Raw genomic sequence first — 23,230 nt, forward strand, 5'->3', positions numbered from 1 at the left:
TAGTCCTTTTAGATAAATGGGGTTGAATCATGTTGAACAGAATAGATCTGAGAGCTGAATCACTGCTTTACTGTGATATTTGAATCGTTACTGGGAGGAAAAAAAAAACAGAGCATTAATTTTTCATGATATTGAAAATGTGCTTTTTGCTTTCTATTTCCAAACCTCCTCAAAACATCAGTGTTGGTAAAAATATTCACCTTTTTTTTAAAAAGGAAAATGTGTTTTGTATCTATTTTCAACTCTTCTCTCCATCTTCTTGTATAGTTTTGTTTGGTTCTCTTTGTTTTTAAACTCAGGGAAGAAGCAAGTAATTGGGTTTTAACCCTTATTCTGTGTATTTAGTAGGATGTATTGAATTGATTGTTATTGCTGCATTGGTGCTTTCTGGCCTGTGTGTACAGGTGTGTGTGTGTGTGTGTGTGCACTGCCACTTTTACACCAACAATACTGTTATGGACACAAAACCTCTCAAGAGTCTTTAAGCTATTTTGGCTCTAAATGATAACAAAGCCAAACTGATGATCACGGTTATCTGCTGCCTGATAATCATCTGATCATCGTATCATGTGAATGTTACAAAACCTCAGACAGACATATTGATCAATCTGTTACCAAAGCTGATCATCCAGTATCTTCAGATTATGGAAAATCTTGACCACAAATAATCTTATTTGGGTTTTTTTTGGTTTTTTTTTAAAGTAGTGTTAGAAGTTACTTTTCTTCATCAAGGGAACTGAATTTTCATATTGAATTTCAATATTGTGCTTTAAATGTTTGTCTGCAGTGAGCACAATATCAAATGTTTTTATCATTTACTGATTAATTGTTTTGTTTTATATTTTTTTAATGACTAATGATTGTATTGTAAATATTGGTTGGGTATAGTATTTTTGCACATAACACCAGGGTGATGGATTTAGAGGTGTGAGTGTATGAAATGTGTCCACCTCATCTCTAATGCCCATCATCATCATCATCATCATCATCTCTGTACTGTACCAGTTTTTTATTGATAGCTTTTTAATGAGAGTCAGATTTTTACACATTAAAATATTTGGAAGTAGATCAATGTCCTGTGTTTAACTGTTTTTATCTGTTTTTATTGCATATTGCTGTATAATTCAGGTAGTGATTGAATGGAAATTGATATTTTTTGTACTTGGAAGTGTTGACAAGACCAATAAAATTAATAATTTAAACTTATTTGACGTTTATTTGTCTGACATTTGTTATCTGCTGTTTTTAACTCACAAACAGTTACCAGTGTACAGAGGTTATGTAAACAAGTGGTGGATATTTTATAGGCTGGTTACAATATTTATAGACTCACTTTATTTAAATTTGACTACTTTTGGCTGCGGCTGCAGTGTCCCCGCCCATCTCATCTCCTCCAGTTTATTCCCTCATTAGTCCCTCAGCATAAATACAAGTCCACTCCCCTTTGTTCTCCGCCAGATTGTCTTGTGTGTTTCGCAAAGCTCTCCAGCATTCTTTGTTCCAGTGTTTTCCTGGCCTGCCTGTTTTGACCCTGCTTGCCTGCTTTCTGGATCTTGGATTCCCTGCCTGCCCCTTGTTGGATTTGTTTGCCTGAGTGACTGAGTGCCTGAGTGATCTCCCAGTTTTGACCTTGACTTTTTACCAAGTAAACTGAACTCTCCTTGCAATTTTGTCTGTCAACTTGTTCTGCTTTTGGGTTCAAACCTGCCAGTACCAGTGAACTTTACAGTACAATCTGGCCAAGATGAACCCAGCCAACTCTGGTATATCAATGATTCCCTGTCAGCAGGGATCATTCGCTCCTCCTTGTCCTCCTGCTAGAGCTGGGTTTTTCTTTCTGAGGAAGAAGGACAACTCCCTACACCCTTGCATTGACCACAGGTGACCCACTCCCACTGATCTCATCTGCTTTTGAACTGCTACAAGGAGCTACTATCTTCTCCAAACTCAATCTCCGGAATGCTTATCATCCAGTGAGGATCAGGGAAGGGGGCGAGTGGAAAACAGCCTTTAATACTCCTACCGGACATTATACCAAGTTATGCCTTTTCGTCTTACCAATGCCACCAGGGGTTGGTCAAAGATGTCCTCTGGGACCTGCTCAGTGTTTGTGTTTTTGTGTACCTGGATGACATGCTAATTTTTCCAATTCCAAACAGGAACATGTGTTGCACATACATCGAGTCCTCCAGAGGCTCCTGGAGAACCAGCTCTTCATAAAGGCCAAAAAATGTGAGATCCATGCCTCAGAAGTGTCCTTCCTGGGATTTGTCATCAATGCTGGTAACATCCAGATGGATCAGGCCAAGACCAGGGTTCACCTGTGTGCTGCCTTCTGGAAGCTGTCCTTGGTGAAGAGGAATTATGACATTGGGGACTGGGAACTGTGAAGCTTACACTGGAGGAGTGGAGGCACTGGTTAGAGGGGGTGGAGCAGCCATTTGTGGTCTGGACAGATCACAAAAATCTGGAGTACATCTGTTCTGTTCCTCTTGAACCGTTTTGATTTCTCTCTCTCTTGATGATCAGGCTCTGAGAACATCAAAACTGATGCCTTGTCCCATCAGTTCTAGTCAGAAAGCACTCAACTGAAGGTATCCTTCCTCCTATAGTACATGCATCATCAGTATGGTAACCTGGGAGGTGGCGGACAAGGTAAAATGCTCCCATTCAGAGCACCCTGCTCCCAGTGCCTGTCCAAATGACCACCTGCTTGTCCCTGCCAGTCTCCACTCAGGTTCTGCAGTGGGTTCACTCCTCCTATCTGACTTGTCATCCCAGGGTGAGGCGCACCTTGGTGTTGCTGCAACAACGCTTCGAGGACACTGAGGGATTCATCGCCGCCTACCAGATCTGTTCCCAACATAAGAGCACTCACAAAGCTCCCTCTGGCCTTCTTCATCCCCCACCGGTTTCTTGTCACCCCTGGTCCCAAGTCTCTTTGGACTTTGTCACTGGCTTGCCATCTTCTGACGGTAACACTGTTATCCTCACAGTTGTGAGACGATTCTCTAAGACTGCCCAGTTGATTCCATTACCCAAGTTATCCTTTGCCCATTACTCATCTCCCAGTGATGTTGTCTCTGTCCGGGGGCCACAGTCAACCTCTCGTTTTTGGTCTCAGGTTTGCAACCTTCTGGAGGCCACTGTCAGGCTGTCATTAGGATTCCACCCCTAATCCAATGGTCAGGCCGAGTGCATGAACCAGGAGATGAAGACAGCTTTGTGCTGTCTTGCTTCTTACAACCCTGTCTCCTGATCCAAACAACTTCTCTGGATTGGGTACACCCATCACACCCTGCCCAGTTCAGCCACTGGTCTCTCTCTCTTCCAATGCTCCCTGGGTTACCAACCACCACTCTTCTACCGTGACTAAATGCTTTGAGGAGAACAATGATGAGCCAAAAGTCAAGCTAGCCAGGGCAGACAAATTAGTTCTGACCACCAACTGCTGGACAGCTCTTATAAATAAGAGCTACATCACAACTTTTCTTAAAAATGAACTGGTTAGTAACCAGTTAATGGGTGTTGGTCTATCAAAAGCAAAATTAACCGAAACTGACATCCCTACTTGGATTCCCTGCCTGCCCATTGTTGGATTTGTTTACCTGAGTGACTGATCTGCTGATTTTGTAAACTGAACTCTCCTTGCAACTTTGTCTGTCTCCTTGTTTTGCTTTTGGTTTCAAATCTGCTGGTACCAGTGAACTACAGACTCACTTATTTTAGAGTGTTATACTGTTATAATATAATACATTGTTTTTATTACTAACAAATACACATAAGAGCATTTTAATGCTTTAGTTCATCAATGTGGAGCTGATTTTATATATTTTGGGTAAATTCATAGTAATAGTACTGCATCATATATTGTAAGTGGATTATGAAGGGATCTTCTAATGGTCAGTATGAACAGGAAGGATGATTACAGTGAGAAAAACATGTTTCAGTGTTAATTTGAGCCCCTGACTGTTGTTTTAAGACTGATTTGAAAAATGGTGAAACCGTCCTTTAGGGACATCTGAATCGTAAATGAATGTATTTCCTCTCCAGCCCGTTAACTGCTGTATTTATACCATACTAGACAGTGAAAATGTCCCCTCCAGCCAATGAAGCGTCTCGCCGTCGACACGTTTAGGCGTTACCCCGGTTGCTCTGACGTCATAAAGTCTTTCCTTCCGCTGCCGGTAGAGTGAACGTGAACTGCTGAGAAGAAAAAGCAGAAGTGGCAATAACGTCGAAACGAGCACAGTTTGGTTTTTTATGACACAGCCACAGCCGAGAAAAATACATTTTCAAGTCCAGGAACTGTGAAAGCCAACCGACTCAAGGTGGGTTTACCGGCTGTGACGCCCGGTACCGTTTATTTAGCCGGCTAATGCTAAACCCGTTAGCTGAGATGTTAGCCTGTGACGAGCAAGAGCAAGAACCGGGATGCGCCGGTTTCACTCCCGAGCAAACCAACCGGGGCGAGGCTCCCTATAGAGATACTACCGCCCTTGTCAGTGTCGGTTAAAATGAACAAACTACGGACGCTTTCCTATAACACAAGCGTGTCGCGTTAACGGTCACAAGCTAACTGAAGCTAACGGGGTGCTCGGTGAGTTCAGGGCGGGGAAACCGTCTTAACGCCCAGTGAGATAAACGGGCTCACGTTAGCCGGCGGAAAAAAACGTAGCTAACATTAGCTCCATATTACATTATTAGCCCCGCATAACATTAGCTCATATTTAGCCGTTCATACAGCTTAATGGTTAGCCTCGCAGCTAAGCTAATTCACCATTTAAGAAGCTAAGTAGCTAACGGGGGCCTGTTGCATTAAGCTAACCGTTACCGGCTGTCACCAGAAATAATATGTAGTGACGCTTGAACTAATGATTACTTTGGTTACTATATTTATTGGTGTGCCGATTATTTTCTCGGATTAAAGGTTCACAATTTTTCAAGTCTGTCTTAAAACAACAGTCAGGAGCCCAAATGAACATTGAAACATGTTTTTCTTGCTGTAATCATTCCTTCTGTTCATACTGACCATTAGAAGATCCCTTCATAATGCACTTATAGTGGAAGTGATGGAGGACAAAATCCACAGTCCTCCTTCTGTGCAAACATGTATTTAAAAGTTTATCTGAAGCTAATATGAAGCTTCAACATCCAAATGAGTCAAATCAAGTAGATATCTTTCAACGTTAGTCTTTTTAGTGCCAAAGTCCCTCTTTTTGTTACTATACTTCCACCTGCAGCTCAACAGGGAAACACTGACTGAGGAAACACAAAGGGGGAATTTGATGCTAAAAAGACTGTAAATGTGGCAAATATCCACTTGATATGACTAACTCAGACTGCTGAAGCCTCATATAAGCTTCACATCAACTTTTAAATGCATTTTGTGTGCAAGATGACTTTATAAATATATGTAGTATATATGTACATATGAAAAAAAGCAGAAAATGCTCACATTTAAGAAAGCTGTAGCCAGAGAATAATCGGCAGTTGTGAAACATTTATCTGACAGCTCTGTGTAATGTAGAAACTTTTAACTGGCCACTAAATATCAAAAAGCAGCAGCAATGATGGGTAAAAGTTCAAGTTTTATTTAATAAAACGGCTACACAGCCTGTATTAAGAATCACTTGATGTAAAAGTTGCTCATATGATTGAATATTTTCTAACACATGACTGAATGTTTGCGTTATCGCTCATTTAGAAGTGAAATTGTTTACCAGGATCAGATTGTTCTGTGCAAATACAATAGTTGACTACATTTTTAAGGGAACTGTTGTTCCTGTAAAGCCCCCAGCTATTACATTCATCTGTTGAGGAAATAACTGGCCTGGCCTGACCTGGAGAAGAGCCACAGCACGGACTGTGGATGCGGGTTTCTCCTGTAACTAGAGACCTTATAGTGACTGTCATTACATATATGTACCGTTTGTATGATTATAGTGTACACATGACGACTTTCTTTGTAGTCTCTGCTGCGGTCAACCAGTAAAGTATGACTCTGGTTTGACTCGGTTGGTTGTGGAGATATCATTTATCATAGAGTATTGTTTTGGATGCCGGCATATCGGGGTGTGACTGCAGTCATGTGTTCAGTTTCAAACTATGCATTGAAGGATGGGTGCAACACTTTCCCTGTCAAAACGCCAGAGACTAGGCTGTATTAAGTTTCTACATACAAGCAAATCCACAGTGAGATGTCAGCTTAGATGCCAAAATTAGCAGTTCAGACAAGTGTTCATGTGATTATATTACGATAAATATAAAAGCGATATGTATTTGTTGTTATTTTAGTAAAATCATTTAAAATTATCTGATCAATTATGGAGCAATAACTGCAGCTGCTTTGTTTGTCTCTGCAACTGACAAACTGTTTTCATTATAGATTATTCTGTCAATTATTTTCTTGATTAATTGATAAGTTGTTTGGTCCATAAAATGGTGAAAAATTTCCAAGATGACGTCCTCAAATGTCTTGTTTTGCCCCAACCAACAGTCCATGACCCAAATATATTCAGTTTACAGTTTATTGTCATAGAGGACTAAAGAAACCAGAAAATATTCACATTTAAGCAGCTCGAATCAGAGAATTTGGAAATTTTTGCCTTTTTAAAAATGACTCAAAACAGTTCATCGATAATCAAAATAGTTGATGATTAATTTAATAGTTTGCAGCAAATTGACTAATCGTCGCAGCTGTAGTCTCTTTGCATCATGCAGCGTTAGTGATGTTACTCACAAACAACTTTAAAGCAAGAAATACCCAATAATGATGACACAGCAACACGGATGCAAAGTAGCTTAAAGCCACCAGTTGCGGTCAGTCATTGTGATCTACCAGCCACTCTGACAGATTACATCATCGTGCCATTGTGCAAATGTTTCTCTCCTTTCACACTCGTCCTTGTTTTATGACTGATATGTCTGATGTAAATGTCCCGTCTCCTCCTCCTTGTGTCAGCAGGTGACCAACGATGGCTGTGAACGTGTACTCAACCTCAGTGACCAGTGACAACCTAAGTCGTCACGACATGCTGGTCTGGATCAATGAGTCTCTACAGATGAACCTCACCAAGATTGAAATGTTGTGTTCAGGTAAGAATTGTGTAATCGTTCTCTTATTATGAGCGGACCAGATCCGTTTCATTAACAGAGAGGTGTCAGATTTCCTGAAACGGTTCCAGGATTAGTGTTCACGTTGGACGAACGGATGAGTGTTAGTACGCGAGATATTTTGCACGATTGTGTGACTCCAGTCATGTCAATCACCACTGATGCTGAATACTTCCAACAATGTGAACGTAGAACACTTTATCGTATTAGCCAATAATAATTTGTTTCATCAAAGATAAACTAGCAACACATTTTTTGTTTGAAAACTTGCAAAATTTAAAAATTGTACAGATGAGAGATATCCTGATTTAGTATGTCAGCATTAATGTCTTTACCCCTTTTAATAACAGTTATAGTTAGCTGACTGTAAGCAAGTACATACAATAACTTTAGCCAGACTTTCCGATCAATGGGCGGCCGGGACGTCCACCTTCATTTGCCGCCCTGTGACAAGTGGATAAGACTCTTGAAAAGGTGGAGGACACCAGTAGGAACATTTTGTGCTGTTGCCTGAACCCTATAACCTGCCGTCTTTGAATATCATGTTAATATCCTTTATTTGCTTCACACCCATCTGCCTGTGCGTGCATGTGTTGTACCGCCGTCTGTCTGGCATGTTGATATCTAAACCCAAAGTTTTTTTTATTGTTATTAAAAGGTGTGTCAAAGCGGCACAGCTCGCATTAATCCCTTGTGGACAGATTAATCTACGGTCAAAGAGTTAAGATTCAAAATGAAATATTGGACCACTGGGAACAACATTACATACTGTGACAAGATTAAAGCGAAGTACATTGGTTTTACTCTTCAGATAATTGAGTATAATTCCCATCTGCAGCCTGGATCCTTTGTATGTAAGAGACAGCGAAAGATGCACCTAAGGCAGTTTATTTCAAAATAAAAACTGAGCTGCAGTACACCACAATAACAAAACCTGATGAGACATGAACAGTGTTTAAGCATCGGTAATAATGTAGGAAGTAGTGCAAATGGATTATGATTGGTATTATTAGAAATTTCAATTTGTATGTTCAGATAATCAGACAATCAACTCACAGCTGCTGTTCACTGGCCAACAATATGAAAAAACTGGAATCACAAATCCAGTGTGTGAAGAAAAATGTTAAAAGACGTGAAGCTGTCAGACGATTTATGAACGAACCAACATTTAAATGAAAAATGTCTGTGGGTTTGCGTCTTCAAATCAGATCTATTTATATCCTCTTCTGCCTCTCTGCAGTAGGTCTTTTCTATTTAGGGACCCACTGTTTTTTGAATATGTGTTACCTGCTTATTCACTGTGAAGGTTTATTTTCCCAGATTAACTAGGAGGACTTGTACTGTAATTTTCTTTTTAAAAAAAAATTTTTTTAATGTGCAGGTGCTGCCTACTGCCAGTTCATGGACATGCTGTTCCCCAACTCTGTGCCTCTGAAGAAAGTTAAATTTGGTGCCAAACTGGAGCACGAGTACATCCATAACTTCAAGCTCCTGCAGGTTTCCTTCAAAAAGATGGGAGTCGACAAAGTGAGTAATAATCAGAATTTACTGCTTTCTACACTGTGTCAGCTACAAATTACACGGTTTGCCCAACATGCGTGCAGAAAGTCTGGAAACGTATGAAGCAATTTCTGATGTTAGTAGACGGTCTGGTGTTTGTTCAGCTAAGCTTTGTAAACTGAGTGTGTGCTTTAGGAGACAAAAAGAACAATTTTCAACTAATTTTCATAACTTACTTTAACATATGTTAAATGTTAACACAGACAGGATAGCTGCGTCACACCTTGAGCAACAGTGATAAGAGTCTGTGCCACAAGTTTGTTTTCTATACAACAGGAACAGCTCTTTTACCATCTTCTTTTAGTATTTTTAAAAGAAAATCACACAAAAACTGCAGAGGAATGTCAAATGTCTGATTTTTAGACTGATATGCATTCAACAGTAAGTCAGCACTTCTGCTAATCTCTCTAAGGCTGCATTTCCTGTTTCACAATGAAAAAAAGTGAGAAGATGGCTGGTTTTAAAAAAAACAAAAACAAAAAAACCCAACAAAACAAACAAAAGGTTTAAAGTGAAGCAGCTGCAGCAAGTGTTTGGATGGCAGTAACAGTATCCTTACAGCAGTGGACTTTTTTTTTTTTTTACAGCTCTGATCAGCATCACTGCAAATGAGAGAACATGAATAATGCGTCCAGATTGTTGAGGATTAGTGAGGACTCGGTCTAGATTACTGGGCAACCTGCCCACTCTTTCCTGCGGTGGGGAAACACTTCAACTATACTTGTACTCGCGTACTTCTCGGTCACTGTAATGGCCGATTCTTGCTTTCCGCATCTGCGTGGTCGTGTTGGTCCACATGATGTAAACGTCGTCATTCGCCCGTGTCCGCTCGCAGCTCAAAATCTGTGACCGCGCAGACTGTACTGTGCTAGAAAAGCTACAATATCCCATCTACTGTATGTGTATACTGTATTCCTATTCTCATTAAGCTGTCACTTTTCTTAATTCCACTTTTTCTTGTTTTTCAGCAACATGCAGGAAGCTGCGTTTAGACTGAAAACAGCCTTGTGTGTTTGTGTGGGTGTGTTGTTTAAATATGATCCAGCAAGTCCGGTTGGAGTCATAGATTATTGTGTTTTTAAAGTTTGTTCAGGAAAACACTGCATGGTGGTTTGTAATACTCACAGACTGGATTTGAAAACACTGAAAGTTATCATGCTGCAGCTCTGTTTACTAGTCCGCAAAACGCTGATTGTACTTTGAACAGAACCGCGAATGCAGAACATGGAAAGCATGACTTGGCCTTTTTAAAGAATAATCATTTATAGAAATATTTTTTTTAAAAAAGTGCAAGAAATGTAGATGAAAGTGGAGTTGAGCTTGAAACTGCGCAACAACTCTGCTACTACGAGAACAAGAAACAACATGTTGTGACTCTTTGATCGCTGCCTGGTATCATGAACTGGTTTAAGAGTAACTTCACTATTCGTTCCTTGATATGCAAACTGAAACTCTCGTCATTCTCTCCCAACCAGCTGAGCTGCCTTTGCTGATCTGGTCATGAGTCATTTTGTTTTTCTTAGCTCTTTGTTAGCTCGTCTGTCAGTCTTTTGGATACTATTTCCTCTGTAATGTCTTCATCTGTCAGAAAGTAATGAGACACCAACGCACAGGCAGAGTATTTTCTAAACCCTGGTTTTAAAAATCAAGGTTAAGTCAACCTAATATGATCATATGTTCTAATAAAACCTTTTTGTTTAGCTGCTACTGTGTGGATAAATATAGTGAGTTCTTCCTCTTTACTATAAAAGCTTTTTAATACAAATGAAATGGAAACATTTGTTAAAGTACTTCCTTCAGATCTGGACACTTCATGAATTTGTTGTCGAGAGAGAGATTATAGAAGGCAGACGCTGCTGTGATTCATCATTTGTTTCTGGCATGCAGCAGCTTGCAGGACTATTGACAAAGCGGTTATAATTTATTCATGAAGCCAACTTCCTTCCTGCCGTCCATTTATTTTAACTCATTACTCTCGTCTATGTGCTGTCTGAAACGCTTGCACAACGTTCATGCACAGACATTTGAATGAGCAGAAGGAGATAAGGGGAAGGAGGAATTCATACTAGTTCAGGGTTATAATCCCGGGCTTTGTGTCTGCGATGTGGACTTTGCCCCCATTCATGCTTTGTGAGTGTGTATTGTCTAATGATGTCAGCTTCCTCCATTGCTGAGTAATTAGGTTTAGTGCTGAGCCTTTCCTGATGACTGCTTTACTGCTGCTCTCTTTTCCTCACAGTGGCTCAGACTCTGACCAGTTTAATATTTCATGTGTGTGCCAGTAAAGTAGACCAGACTGGCTTTTTTCTGGGCATAGTATTGCTATTCAATCTATTACGGCTGCAACCTAATAGTCGACCAACTGTTAATCGATGAGAAGAGTCTTAGTTGACTAATTTTTCGTTGGTTGGTTAGTGGTTAGCTTTACCAAAGTTAGGCCAAAACCTCGTATATGACTGGACTGTGTATGAAACGCTAGAGGGCTTTTAATTTGAAACGATTGATAGAGGACGTGGCAACACCCAGCTGAGGTGACCAATGAAGTTACGCCATCAGCTGACCGATGGCGTAACTTCATTACTCAGCCGATTACCTGGTCTGCTGTGATAAGAGAAGCACTGATTCCTCTGGAAATATCTGTCAGCTGTGGCGTTTTCCTGCCGGGAACCCGCTTAAAATGAGAGATTTAACAGAACTAACTGACCCACTGGCCTGAAGACGATAACTCGGTCTCCTTGCTGGTTGTTTCAGTACATAACAGGCGGCTTCCTTCGTGTTTGTACTTGTAAAATTTATATTTTAAAGGCTCATTATTGCGGTTTTGTATTTCTCTGTGATGTAACACAGTGTTAAAAGTGTCACTTATAACATCTTTCTCAGCCCTGGAACTCATTTTCTGATTTCCCCCAAAACATGTAAATAATTAAATTAACATCATAAACGTGCAACGACTAGTTGAATAATAGCTTGAACTAACAACCATTAATCGACTAGGAAAATCTTTGGTCGGGAGCAGCCCCACAATCCATACATTGTGATTTTGTCCCAGCAGATCAGTAGCTGCTGACTTTGACAGAGTCACAGCAGTGTTTCCCCTATAAACTGCACAGACTTGGTGGGCCATCGGGCCAACGAGAACCCCCACCAGGCCAAAATAATTTTTTTTGAATGCCAAAAATACTGTAGAGTTAAATTACTGCAGAGTGAGAGCATATGGGATGCAGGTTAGCTAACGTGAGCGTGGCACCGCCTAAAAAGAGAAAAAGCTGTAACGCAGGTGATGAACAAACAAATATATCAACGTTTTTCTCCATCTGGTTTCCTTCGTCCTCTATGATGATGATGATCTAAATGTGTTTTGGCTTGTGGACATAACGAGACATTTGAGGACGTTTTCTTGGGCTTCTGGAAACGGTGATCGACATTTTTCATCATTTTCTGACATTTTATGGACCAAACAACTAATTGGTTACTAAAGAAAATAATTACAGATGAATCAGTAGTGAACCGGGCTCTAAGTGGGCGACCATCTGCCTTGACCGGCTGGGAGACAGAGATGCACAGCAACAACAATAATAACATTAAAAACAACAATGATAACAATACACAATAATAATAATAATAATTGTTGAAAGAATTTCTTCGTAATGACCATTAAATAATAGAAGTTAAATAATAGAAGTATCCAAATTTAACAGAATTTGTTTTCTTGTACAAGAAGGAGAGTTTCGCAGTGCAACACACAGGATGAGGTTACGAAGAAAAAGGCTCCTCTTGCCCAACTGACCCCCAGATGACACGTCTCACCATGTCTCCAACAAATTTTAATTTCTACATCTTCCTCTTTACAAATATAATGCTGAACTTCCTTTAACCTCAGCTGATGAGTCTGCTGATGTTGCAGTACAAGACAGGAACAATTTATCATAATCTAAATAAAATAGTAACACTCATACACAGTGTAATCATCATTTTTATAACGATGATGATGATGATGATGATAATAATAGCAGCAGTGGCGGGCTTCAAGCTGGACCACGTGCACAGCAGGCAAAGGTCAAATGTGAGATGAGAAAGCACAAAACCCAGGGGAAGAAGCCAAGTTAGTAGCATGCATTAATGGTACATGAATGTGTACAGATGGAGAGGAGCTCAGTGCATCATGGGAAGTCCCCTGGCAGTCTAGGCCTATATCAGCATAACTAAAGACTGGTCCAAGGTGAGCCTGAGCTGATCCTAACTATGAGCTTTATTAAAAAAAGGAAAGTTTTAAGCCAACTCTTAAATGTAGAGAGGGTGTCTGCCCCCCCGGACCGAAACTGGATGATGGTTCCACAAGAGAGGAGCCTGATAGCTGAAGGCTCTGACTCACATTTTACTGTTGGAGACTCTAGAAACCACAGATAAGTCTGCATTCTAGGAGCGCAGTGGACTAGCAGGGTGATGGGAACTATGAGCTCTTTAAGATACGATGGTGCAGCTGAACTTCCTGTAGGAATTGTGTCATGCAACAGTTCATTGTATCTAAAAAGTGCAGTAAAAACTCATGAATAGTACTGACAGCAATATTAAATGTTAATGATAACCAGCACAGATATTTCTAGATTTCTTTTGTTACATTAAATGAACACAAATGTTTATGACACTGAGCACACGTTGCAGCACGAAGCAGACGTCTGTCCAAACATGGTCTTTATTCTCTCTCTCTCTCTGTTTCTCTTTCTGCTTCCAGATCATTCCAGTAGACAAACTGGTGAAGGGGAAGTTCCAGGACAACTTTGAGTTTGTCCAGTGGTTTAAGAAGTTCTTTGACGCCAACTACGACGGAAAGGACTACGACCCAGTGGAGGCGAGACAGGGCCAGGACGCCATGCCCACACCCAACCCGGCCACCTCAGCTTTCAACAAACCCCCTAAAAAGGTTCTCAGTCAAGGTCAGAGCTCCGAGCGACCTGCTGGGTCAAACACGAATGAAAATGAAGGATGATTTATGAACAGGGTGGAGGACTGCTGGCACGCTTTCTTCTTTTTAATGACCCTCTGTCTCTCGTCCCTTCAGCTCCTCAGAGGCCACCTGTTGCCAAGGTAGCACCCAAGATGGCTCCTGGCAGCGCGAGGAAGCCCGGTATGGGAGGAGCCGACGAGGAGAGGGCAGAGCTCCTGAACGAGGTCAGCACACCATCGTTATCACCAAAATAATCCTTCGTATCCTCTGTGGAAGGAATCACCAACTAAATGCACACAATTACTCTTGAAATATAAAGTATCTGTCGAAGTAGAAACGAAACTTAATGTTGTTTTTGGCCCATTTTTCCCCCAGATGGAGGTTCTGAAATCTACCATTCAGGACATCGAGAAGGAGAGAGACTTTTATTTCGGTAAGCTGCGGAACATTGAGTTGATTTGTCAGGAGAAGGAAGGCGAAGGCGACCCGACGCTGCAGAGGATCGTAGACATCCTCTACGCCACAGATGTGAGTACAAATCTGTGTTTTTATCAAACTTCTTTTACACTTTCACATGAAGTTTAACGACACTGATTGATTTATTTATTATGATTCCAAACAGGTTGATTTTTAAGGTGGAGAGTGTCGATGTAAACATGTCGTCATCGAGCCAAACTAGGAAATTAATAAGCCAATAATTAATTGATCTACTAATTATTCCTCCGTTGTTGTACAAAAGCTGTTGCACTGGGTGACATGTTCCTTCATTACTATCAACACACACATACTGTAGTTTATTTTGACTCGGACACACACACACACACACACACACACACACACACACACACACACACACACACACACACACACACACACACACACACACACACACACACACACACACACGCCGTCCTGCTGCCAGAAATACTCACCAGAGCACCAAATGTAGATTCATCTGCTACTGAAAATAGTCCCCAACAAATGTAATATATCCTCCTGTTTGTTTTCTAAAAAATACATTTACCAGCTGTTTTAACAAATTACTGAACCTTTTTAAAATTAAACTTTATGTGAGTTGTTTTATTTAAGATTTGTGATTTTAGTAGGAAACAGCCGTCTCGGAGCTGAGAGCTACAGACGAAGTGTAGAAGTCAGAAAGTGTTGAATTCGATCTTTTCATTGAATTTCTTTGATAAAATATCAAACGTTTCCAGCGTTATTCTGTAGAACTCTTTGTTTTATAAACCAGCATGTTCTCAGCTCTGCACCGGATTAAAGCCCATTTGCTGTGCTGTTAACAACTGCTGATGCCATGTTGAATTCCTGCAGAGGAATGGCATGCAGCTCGCTCTCTGAGGCTCAAAGTCTTCAGTGTCATTTCATCTGTAGACGATACGCAACGTTTCTGAGCGCGTGTGTTTTAAATATAGTCGACTGCGGCGTTTTTCCTGATTCTTGTTAAAATTGTCTGGAGAAGTGTTAATTAAAAATAAAGTTTAAAGGACCAGTGTGTAAGATTTTGTTGCATCTAGTGGGGAGGTTGTAGATTGCAACCAACTGAATATCCCCCCCCCCCCCCCCCCTACCCCCCCACTAAAGGCCCTCTCTAGAGCCAGTGTTTGGTTTGTCCATTCTGGGCTACTGTAGAAACATGGCGGGCTCCCTCTGTAGATATAAAGGTTCATTCGAAGGTAACAAAAACACGACGACTTATTTTCAGGTGATTATACACTAATTAAAACATACTTATGAATATTATTTTCCATTTCCGCCAAGTCTGTTCCACTAGATGCCACTAAATTCTACATACTGGTCCTTTTTAAAGAAAGCTATATAATATGATTCATGATATAATCTCACTCGCCTGTATTTCATTATTCAATGTTTTAAATGTTGATGCTACAGAAATAGATGTTTTATATTTAGTGAGTCTAGTGCAGGAATCAGATTGTTATCGTCGCTCCTCAGTTATCTGAAGGACAAACTGTTCTAGTCGCACATGAAGAGCAGTTTCCTGTTTATGTGTATCAGCTCACTACAGCGTTTCCTAAACACAGGCACTACTTAGGCGGCCCGCCCAGGTAATTTTTTATTTTTCAAATGATTATAATCATTAGTTGCAGCCACAAAGGTAATAAATCCAGATTTTCACCTCGTTTCTCGTTGCCTTCAGTCACGCACTCCCAACGAGCTTCAACCCACATCACCTTATCTGGCTCCAAACTACAGACGAGACGCTTCAAAACGCTCCAACTGCAACTACTAATCTTTGTTATTTCAATTAATCATTCTGGTTATAAAACATCAAGTGTTAAAAGTGTCATCACACCTTCTTACAGCCCAAAGGGAAATCATCACATGACTTAATCTGTCCTACAAACGATCCAAAACTCAGATATGTAATTTACTATGATGTAAGACGAGGAAGAGGAGCAAATTCTCAAATATGAGAACCTGAAACCATCAAATGTTCAGCATTTCTACTAAAAATAAAGACCTAAAGATTAATTTGTTATTAAAATACCTGCTGATTTAATTTTATGTTGAACGATAAATCTAAAGCTGCAACTAACGATTATTTTAATGATTGATTCACCTGTTGATTATTTTCTCGATTAATCGATTTAGTTTTTTTGGTCCATAAAATGTTCAGTTTACTGTCATAGAAAATCAAAGAAACCTGAAAATATTCATATTTGAGAAGCTGGAATCAGAGAATTTGGACTTTATTGAAACTAATCGACTAGTCGCAGCAGCTCCAGCTAAAACTCATGAGTGACATCACAAACATTGAGCCTCTGGTCACATGACTATGTCTGTCTCTGCAGGAGGGGTTCGTGATACCGGACGCTGAGGAGCAGGAGGAGTTTTAATATTCAAGACTGCAAGCAACCTTCACTTAGATGCCCTGGTCTACAAACCCTGGTTTCACTTCCACACCTCGAGATCCTTCCTCAAGCCAAGAAGCCTGTTTGGTTTTATATCCAACACCAAACCCGATTTCGACTTGTGGTCCCCCCCCCATCCCTGCCCCTCCCCCTCCTCCCCCAACCTTCTCCTGAACCTTAACCCAACCTGCTGGACTTCTTCTTCTTCTTCTTCCTCTTCTTCTTCTTCTTCTTCTAGCCTTGAACCGCCAAACAGCACAGCTCCTTCTTTCCTAAACATGACGTCTTTACCAATAATCAACAAAGCCTCGGTCACTACTGCATCTTCTTCCTTCACACCTGTCAGTCTGCCAGACCCCCCCCCCACCCCTCCCACCCCCAGTTACCCCACCCCCCCCCAATCGCCCCTCCTCCTCCCCACCTGTAATCCCATCCTTCCCAAAACCAGATGGTGTCACATGCAGAACATATCTGGTTTTTGTAATGGACTTCAGTGTGAAAAACACGGTGATGTTCTGTGTGTGTGTGTGTGTGTGTGAGTGTGTGTGTGTGAGAGTGTGTATACATATGTGTGTGTGTGTGTGTGTGTGTGTTGTATGTGTTTAAAAGATCAATTTGAAATAAATCAAACGTGACGAACCTCCTCTGAAGATCCGGCTGTCAGTTTACCAATCACTTTGTCCCAAACTAACCCCCATTGTTTGTTTGTTTTTTTTTTTCTTCTTCCATTCGATGGCGCTGCCGCCACTTTGTGCCTCCGATTGATTATTATTATTATTTTGTTTCCCTTCAGCTGGACGAAGACGCGTGTACACAAATGAGAAAAAGCGTACACACTCGTCCCCCCAGCTGTTACATTCCCAGCTAGACGCCTTCGTTTTTACACCTTTATGAACCAAATCTGGTCAACTGGTCCCAATTTTAGTCACTCCAGCTACGAATTGTGAGCTTAAAATAAGTAAATAGCAGCTTTCAGAAACACTTCTAACATAATGAATGAGTCAGATGTAACCTGCTAGCACCCAGACAGCTGATAAAACAAATGAAGTGAGGAGACTGAAGGGCTCGGGGTTTTGTCTGGGACAAGGCGACAGTCGGGTCTTCTCTTGGCCTTTTTTTTTTTTTTTTTTTTTCATTTTCACGACCATCTTGATTTTTGTCCTGTAAAGCTTCAGAAGAGCTTTTGTAAATGTATGCTACTGTTTTATTACATTATTTTCCCCCTCACTCCATTTTCTCTTGTTTGTCTTGTTTTCCCCTTTTGTTTGTTTGTTTGTTTTATTTTTGATGCTGTTTCTTTTTGGGGGCACCTGTCACTCATGCTGTTATACATTTGTTTTCTATTTAGTTTTTTTTTCTTCTCACGCTGACTTAATGATCACTCTGTTGGAATGATTTCACTTGTGTGCAGAAACTTTTTTTTTTTTTTTTTCCAGCTACAATAATAGAAAAAAGGGTGTTTAAATATCTAAAGTGGTCTCTGGTCTTGTAGCAGATCAGTTTATTTTATTTTTTATTCTTTGCACCACTCTCGTGCTCCCGCTCAGCTTCGGTGTTCACATTTCATGAATCCTAAATGTGCAGCTCTTAATTTCATTTCGTCATTGTGAGACGAAGCTTTCTGCCTTTTGATCAACATGCCAGTGTTTAGTAAAAAAAAGGTGCAAAAAAACCCAACTTGGACTGCGTGATCAGCAGTGGTGGTTTTGTCTTTTTTTGTTTTTGTTTTTGTACCCGTGGCCATTAATCAGCCCCCTTTTTTAGTCAATAAACATCATTTCTGAACGGTTCTTCAGACCAGTCACGTAACGAACACTGTGAGCTCTGACGTGCGGCTGATCCGCGGTCAAGACGATCTTCTACCGTCTGCCTGGTTGAGTTGTGAAAGTGGCTCCTGTCAGGCGGATTAATGAATCTTTCTGCTCTGATTACTGATGTTGGATTTAGTTTTTTTTTTCCTGAAGCTGTTAAGTAACGTGGGATCAATGAGTTCTCTATAAACTCAACGCACTGAAGGAATATTCCTGAGTGCAAGACAGGTGTCCCCCCCTCCTCCCCACCCCCCACCCCCACCAAAAACCTTTTTTTTTTGTATTTCCACACCCTGATTGACCAACTTTACTACTAATGTATATTGTGGATCTAATCTGAGACCAGTGTTTCCACTGTACTGTGTCATTTTTTTGACATATTTGAAACCCATAAACTAACGAACCCTGTTAACAGCAGCATGTTGTTATTGGAAAACTTAACTTAATCAATGGCCTTATTCATGAAACAAACACCTTTTTTTTTTTCCCCATAAGAAAACATTTTTCATAACTTTTTTTTTTTTTTTACTTTAATGTACATCTCTGCTGTTTTGGGCAAATGTTTGTACTGTTACAGTAATATTTTTAATGTGGTCTGAAAAATAAACAACATTGGAGGTATTTTGGACAAAAGCTCAGATGTGTCGGAGTGCCGCCGACTGCCGGTCTTCCTTTTAAAAACGCTCATGAAGCGAGAAATATATGAATATTTCACATTTAGTCGGGTGGAATTTTGAGGATTTCTGGTGAACTATATTTGTTGTGTTTTAGTCGCCACCGGTTAGATGACAGTTCGTCTCCAGTTTAGGATGTAGATTGTTAGATTAGTATCACAGCCGCAGATTGACAGATTATACAGGAAACAGCTTTTTTTTTTTTTTTTTCCTTCTTTGAACAAACAGATGAGCAGACATACAGATGTTTAGCATTTTTAAGTGTTGTAGCTGCATGATTTGATAGTTGACAGAGCTTATGAGCCTTTAACAAACACTGCCATGAGTAGAAAGATTGAATGTTGCACTAAATCAGAGGGTGCCTGGATTGATTGATTGTTTTGGTTTTTTTTGTCTGTATTTTTTCTGGTCGCTGCCTTCAGTAAAAACCACATTAAAAACAAACAAAAAAAAAACAACAAAAAAAACTTCTTTGACCTTTTAGGAATAATTTCCATATCCTAATTTTTCAGAATGTAAAATTTTTTTTAACACTCCAAAGAGTGATTTGGAGGAGGGAGAGTCCTGTTTATAAGCACAGTCGACCTTGTAGTGCGGTGATGTGCATGTGCAGTAACTTGTATTTTGTTGTTTTGTCTCTGTTCTCCAACATCTGCAGCATTTCACATGAAACTGACTGTGAGGTTCAATTGTTACCTGTAAATCTGAGTTTTCACATCGATATTTGGGTGAACAGTCCAGGACTAGTTGCCTTTTTTCATTCATAGTCCTCCGATTTTTTGACAATGCAGCTGGAAAATGATCCTAAACAAACTGGAAAAGTTCTGGATGGTCAGTTTGTCACATCTCCAGTCTGAGTGATCTTTGCTGAAACCAAACTTGAAGGTTAAAAACCTTTGAAACAAGCAGCAAGAGAAGCTGTTACAGTGATATTGTAAATGAACAACATATGTATTTTGGCTCCTAAAACAAACAAGAAATATATTTAAAATAGGACGACTTTATTTGTACTGGGGTGAAGAGTTCAAAAAGGGGCTTCAGTTCCTCCACTCCTCTTCTGATATGGATGTGACCCCCAATCAAATTAAAGCTGAAGGTCCAAACTTAAACCTCATCATTGTCATTTCATCTCTGAATGTGCTGAAGTACAGAGACAACACATCAGAATAAAGATGATGTGCAGAGTTTCCCTAAACGCTGCTCACTGCCAGGATCGTTATTGTGAGAAAACACATGAATTCAGTCGTCAGAGACCTAATGTGAGGTTTCATGAGAAGAATCTGACAGATGTGATCAGTGGAAGCTGAAACGCGACAAAAGCAAACAGTTTCTCATTTGTCTTGATAAGATTAAACTTCAGTCGTCTGGTGCTCTGAGCAGGTTGAAAATAAATGCTCCGAATTAAATGCACGTACATGTGAGGGTCTTATTTGTTGCAGAAGACTGATTTTAGAGCTTAAGGGCAGGTTCACAAATTTTCAAGAGTGTCTTAAAACAACAGTCAGGTGTCCATATGAACAGTGAAAGAGGTTTTTCTTGCTGTAATCATTCCTCCTGTTCATACTGACCCTTCATACTGTGCTTGGAGGCCAAAATCAGCCCTCATTTAGTGCAAAAATGCATTTAAAAGTTGATGTGAAGCTTATATGAGGCTTCACCAGTCTGAGTTAGTCATATCAAGTGGATATCTGACACATTTACAGTCTTTTTAGCATCAAATTCCCTCTTTGTGTTTCCCTGTTTAGCTGCATTGTAAGTGCATTATGAAGGGATCTTCTAATGGTCAGTATGAACAGGAGGAATGATTACAGCAAGAAAAACATGTTTCAATATTCATTTGGGCTCCTGATTGTTGTTTTAAGACACTTAAAAAATTGCGAAATTGTCCTTTTGGGACTCCATGTTGGGGATCCTGGCAGTGAAAACAGTTTTAGTGAAACTTATTCATGTTTAAATGTTAAAACTAAAGTCGGTTAATGCCAAGACAAATCGTAGCACACTGAGGACGGACACACACTGCAGGACTAAACACACCCACGCCCCCCCCCCGCCCGACATCCTCCTCCTCTGTATACTGTTAACCTCCTCAATGCAGGACACTTGAACACTTGATACTGTAGACAAAACAGCAACTTTTTTTGGGGCATCTCCAGCAGTTCCGCAGAGTGTCGTCGCGCCTTAGTGAAGAAGTGCTTTTTTTTTTTGTTATGCAATGTCAAAGGGGAGCCGACGTCCCCCCCCTTTACATAGTGGCCTCTGTACTGAACCCAGTGCCAATGTAACCTCCTCCCTCCACTGACTCCCTGTTGGCAGGTCTGTATCTAACGAGTCACAACTGAAATCACTTCAGTCTACTTGTCCAGTGTGATTTGTCTTTATCTTCTTTCCATTATGGGTGGAAAGGTTTTGACAATCGGCTGTTATTTTTATTTTTATTTTTTTTGCACTGAGAGCAGTTTTCCTGACAAGTAACTGAAAGTGTTTTGAAGTAGTGTGTTGACTCCTGTTTGGTTTAATGATCGTAGTAAAAATGTGTAATTGTAAGTGATACTTTAAAAAAAAAAAAAAAAAAAAGACTGTGTGTGCTGTTTGATATTTAACCTTGGTGCAAGATTTTTTAAGTTGACACACTCCTGGTAGGTCATGGTCGCTCACCACTCTGGGGATCCGTAACTAATATCTCCAAACTTAAAGGATCAAGCTGAAGATTTTCTCTTTTACTTCCTGTCAGCAAACCAATAAGGATTGTGTGTGTGTGTATAAAGTCTGATACATCTTATTCCTCCGTTGTTGTCCAAAAACTATTAAAAACACGTCAGTGTTCCACACCGCTGCACTGGATGACGTGTTCCCTCATCATGAAGAGTTTGGTTACTATAGAAACGTCTCCACAGACTAATAACAGATGAGATTATAGCTTGTTGTGTTGTGGATCTTTGAACAATTTGGGTCAGAGTCAAGAAAAATGGTGATAGTTTACTGTAACCGCATCCCCATGTGGCCTCTTCATGACTCACAAACACTTCCCAGAGAGTAAATATGCTTCTATTAGTCTTTGGAGACGTTTCTATGGTAACCAAACTCTTTGGGGATGAAAGATTACGTCACCCAGTGCAGCGATGTGGCTCATTGACGTGTTTTTAATCATTTTTGGACAACAACGGAGGTCTACAGCACAGAGGAATAAGATATATCAGGCTTTGATACACACGCAGTACTCGTTAGTAGATCAGTTCATTGTTGGTTTGTTGACAAGAAAAATATAGAAAATTACAGTGTTATCCTTTTATCAGATTCATCAATTAAAAGGAACATCTGTTTCTTTTAGATCCCCAGTTTTCCTGGAGCATCATGCAGGTGTGTGTGTTTGAGTGTGTTTGCAGAAAAAAATGTCTTGAGAAAACTGAAATATGGCTTTAAAGGTAAAACGGTGGTGCTCGTCTGACCTCTGACCTTTTCCCCCTCTCAACAATCAGTGCCGATCAGCGTGTTCACTGTGGGGCCGACTGAGTTTCTCCTGTCTGTCCAGGCTTCTGTCTCTTCTCTTGTCTTCTGTCTCTGCTGGAGTTTGGTGTGTTTGTTATACTCTGGTGAACTTCGATTTTCTTAAATCAAGTTTCGTACAGACAATAAAAAGAGTATTTCCACGTCGACGCTGTCCTGTTTGTTTCCACTGAATCTGTTGTTGTCATGAAAATATTGTCAAAACATGTCAAATAATGGAAGGTTGAGCTGTGAAGACAAACTGTCAAACTGTCAGTGGACAAAATTACAGTTTCTTTGTTTAAAAAAACAGCTGTAACATTCAGTTGTGGAAAGTAACTAAGTACATTTACTCAAGTACTGTACTTAAGTAGAGTTTTGAGGTACTTGTACTTTACTTGAGTATTTCCATGTGATGCTACTTTATACTTCCACTCCACTACATTTCAGAGGGAAATATTGTACTTTCTACTCCACTACATTTATTTGACAGCTTTAGTTACTTTTCAGATGAAGATTTGACACAATGGACAATATAACAAGCTTTTAAAATACAACACATTGTTAAAGATGAAACCAGTGGTTTCCAACCTTTTTGGCTTTTGACGTCTTACAAAAAGCAGTGTGTAGTCGGGGTCACATTTCACATGTCTATGAGTTGTTAACAGCTCCACCAAATAGTGATTTTTCCCTCTAAACTTCTCACATGCTTTCATTTCAATAAATGTTCAAATGATCCAATATTTCAGCAAA

The 23,230-nt window shown here is 40.2% G+C and overlaps 1 protein-coding gene and 1 long non-coding RNA gene across 3 annotated transcripts; both read left to right on the forward strand.

Annotated features, from left to right (window-relative positions):
- Nucleotides 1-4,157: 4,157 nt before the first annotated feature.
- mapre1b (microtubule-associated protein, RP/EB family, member 1b) lies at nucleotides 4,158-18,685 on the forward strand. 2 transcript variants are annotated; one of them, XM_044351976.1, is made up of 7 exons: nucleotides 4,158-4,331; nucleotides 6,965-7,098; nucleotides 8,498-8,643; nucleotides 13,409-13,610; nucleotides 13,736-13,845; nucleotides 13,997-14,149; nucleotides 16,450-18,685. In XM_044351976.1, the coding sequence occupies exons 2-7, from the start codon at nucleotides 6,978-6,980 to the stop codon at nucleotides 16,492-16,494; spliced, it is 777 nt and encodes a 258-aa protein (XP_044207911.1). In that variant the 5' UTR covers nucleotides 4,158-4,331; nucleotides 6,965-6,977; the 3' UTR covers nucleotides 16,495-18,685. The 2 variants fall into 2 exon arrangements, with proteins under 2 accessions (XP_044207911.1, XP_044207910.1); XM_044351975.1 differs by having other exon boundaries at nucleotides 6,968-7,098.
- A 2,103-nt stretch (nucleotides 18,686-20,788) lies between these two features.
- LOC122982480 lies at nucleotides 20,789-22,645 on the forward strand. Its single transcript, XR_006403459.1, has 2 exons — nucleotides 20,789-21,743; nucleotides 21,912-22,645. It is a non-coding gene; the product is annotated as an uncharacterized LOC122982480 (long non-coding RNA).
- Nucleotides 22,646-23,230: the final 585 nt, after the last annotated feature.

The sequence above is a fragment of the Thunnus albacares genome, chromosome 5 (assembly GCF_914725855.1).
Source record: "Thunnus albacares chromosome 5, fThuAlb1.1, whole genome shotgun sequence".
Lineage (NCBI taxonomy): Eukaryota > Metazoa > Chordata > Actinopteri > Scombriformes > Scombridae > Thunnus > Thunnus albacares.

Coding starts and splice junctions, on each gene's coding strand:
- mapre1b (XM_044351976.1), top strand. CDS start 6,978: ATGGCTGTGAACGTGTACTCAACCTCAGTGACCAGTGACAACCTAAGT. Junction 8,644..13,408: donor AAAAGATGGGAGTCGACAAA/GTGAGTAATAAT, acceptor TTCTGCTTCCAG/ATCATTCCAGTAGACAAACT. Junction 14,150..16,449: donor ACATCCTCTACGCCACAGAT/GTGAGTACAAAT, acceptor CTGTCTCTGCAG/GAGGGGTTCGTGATACCGGA.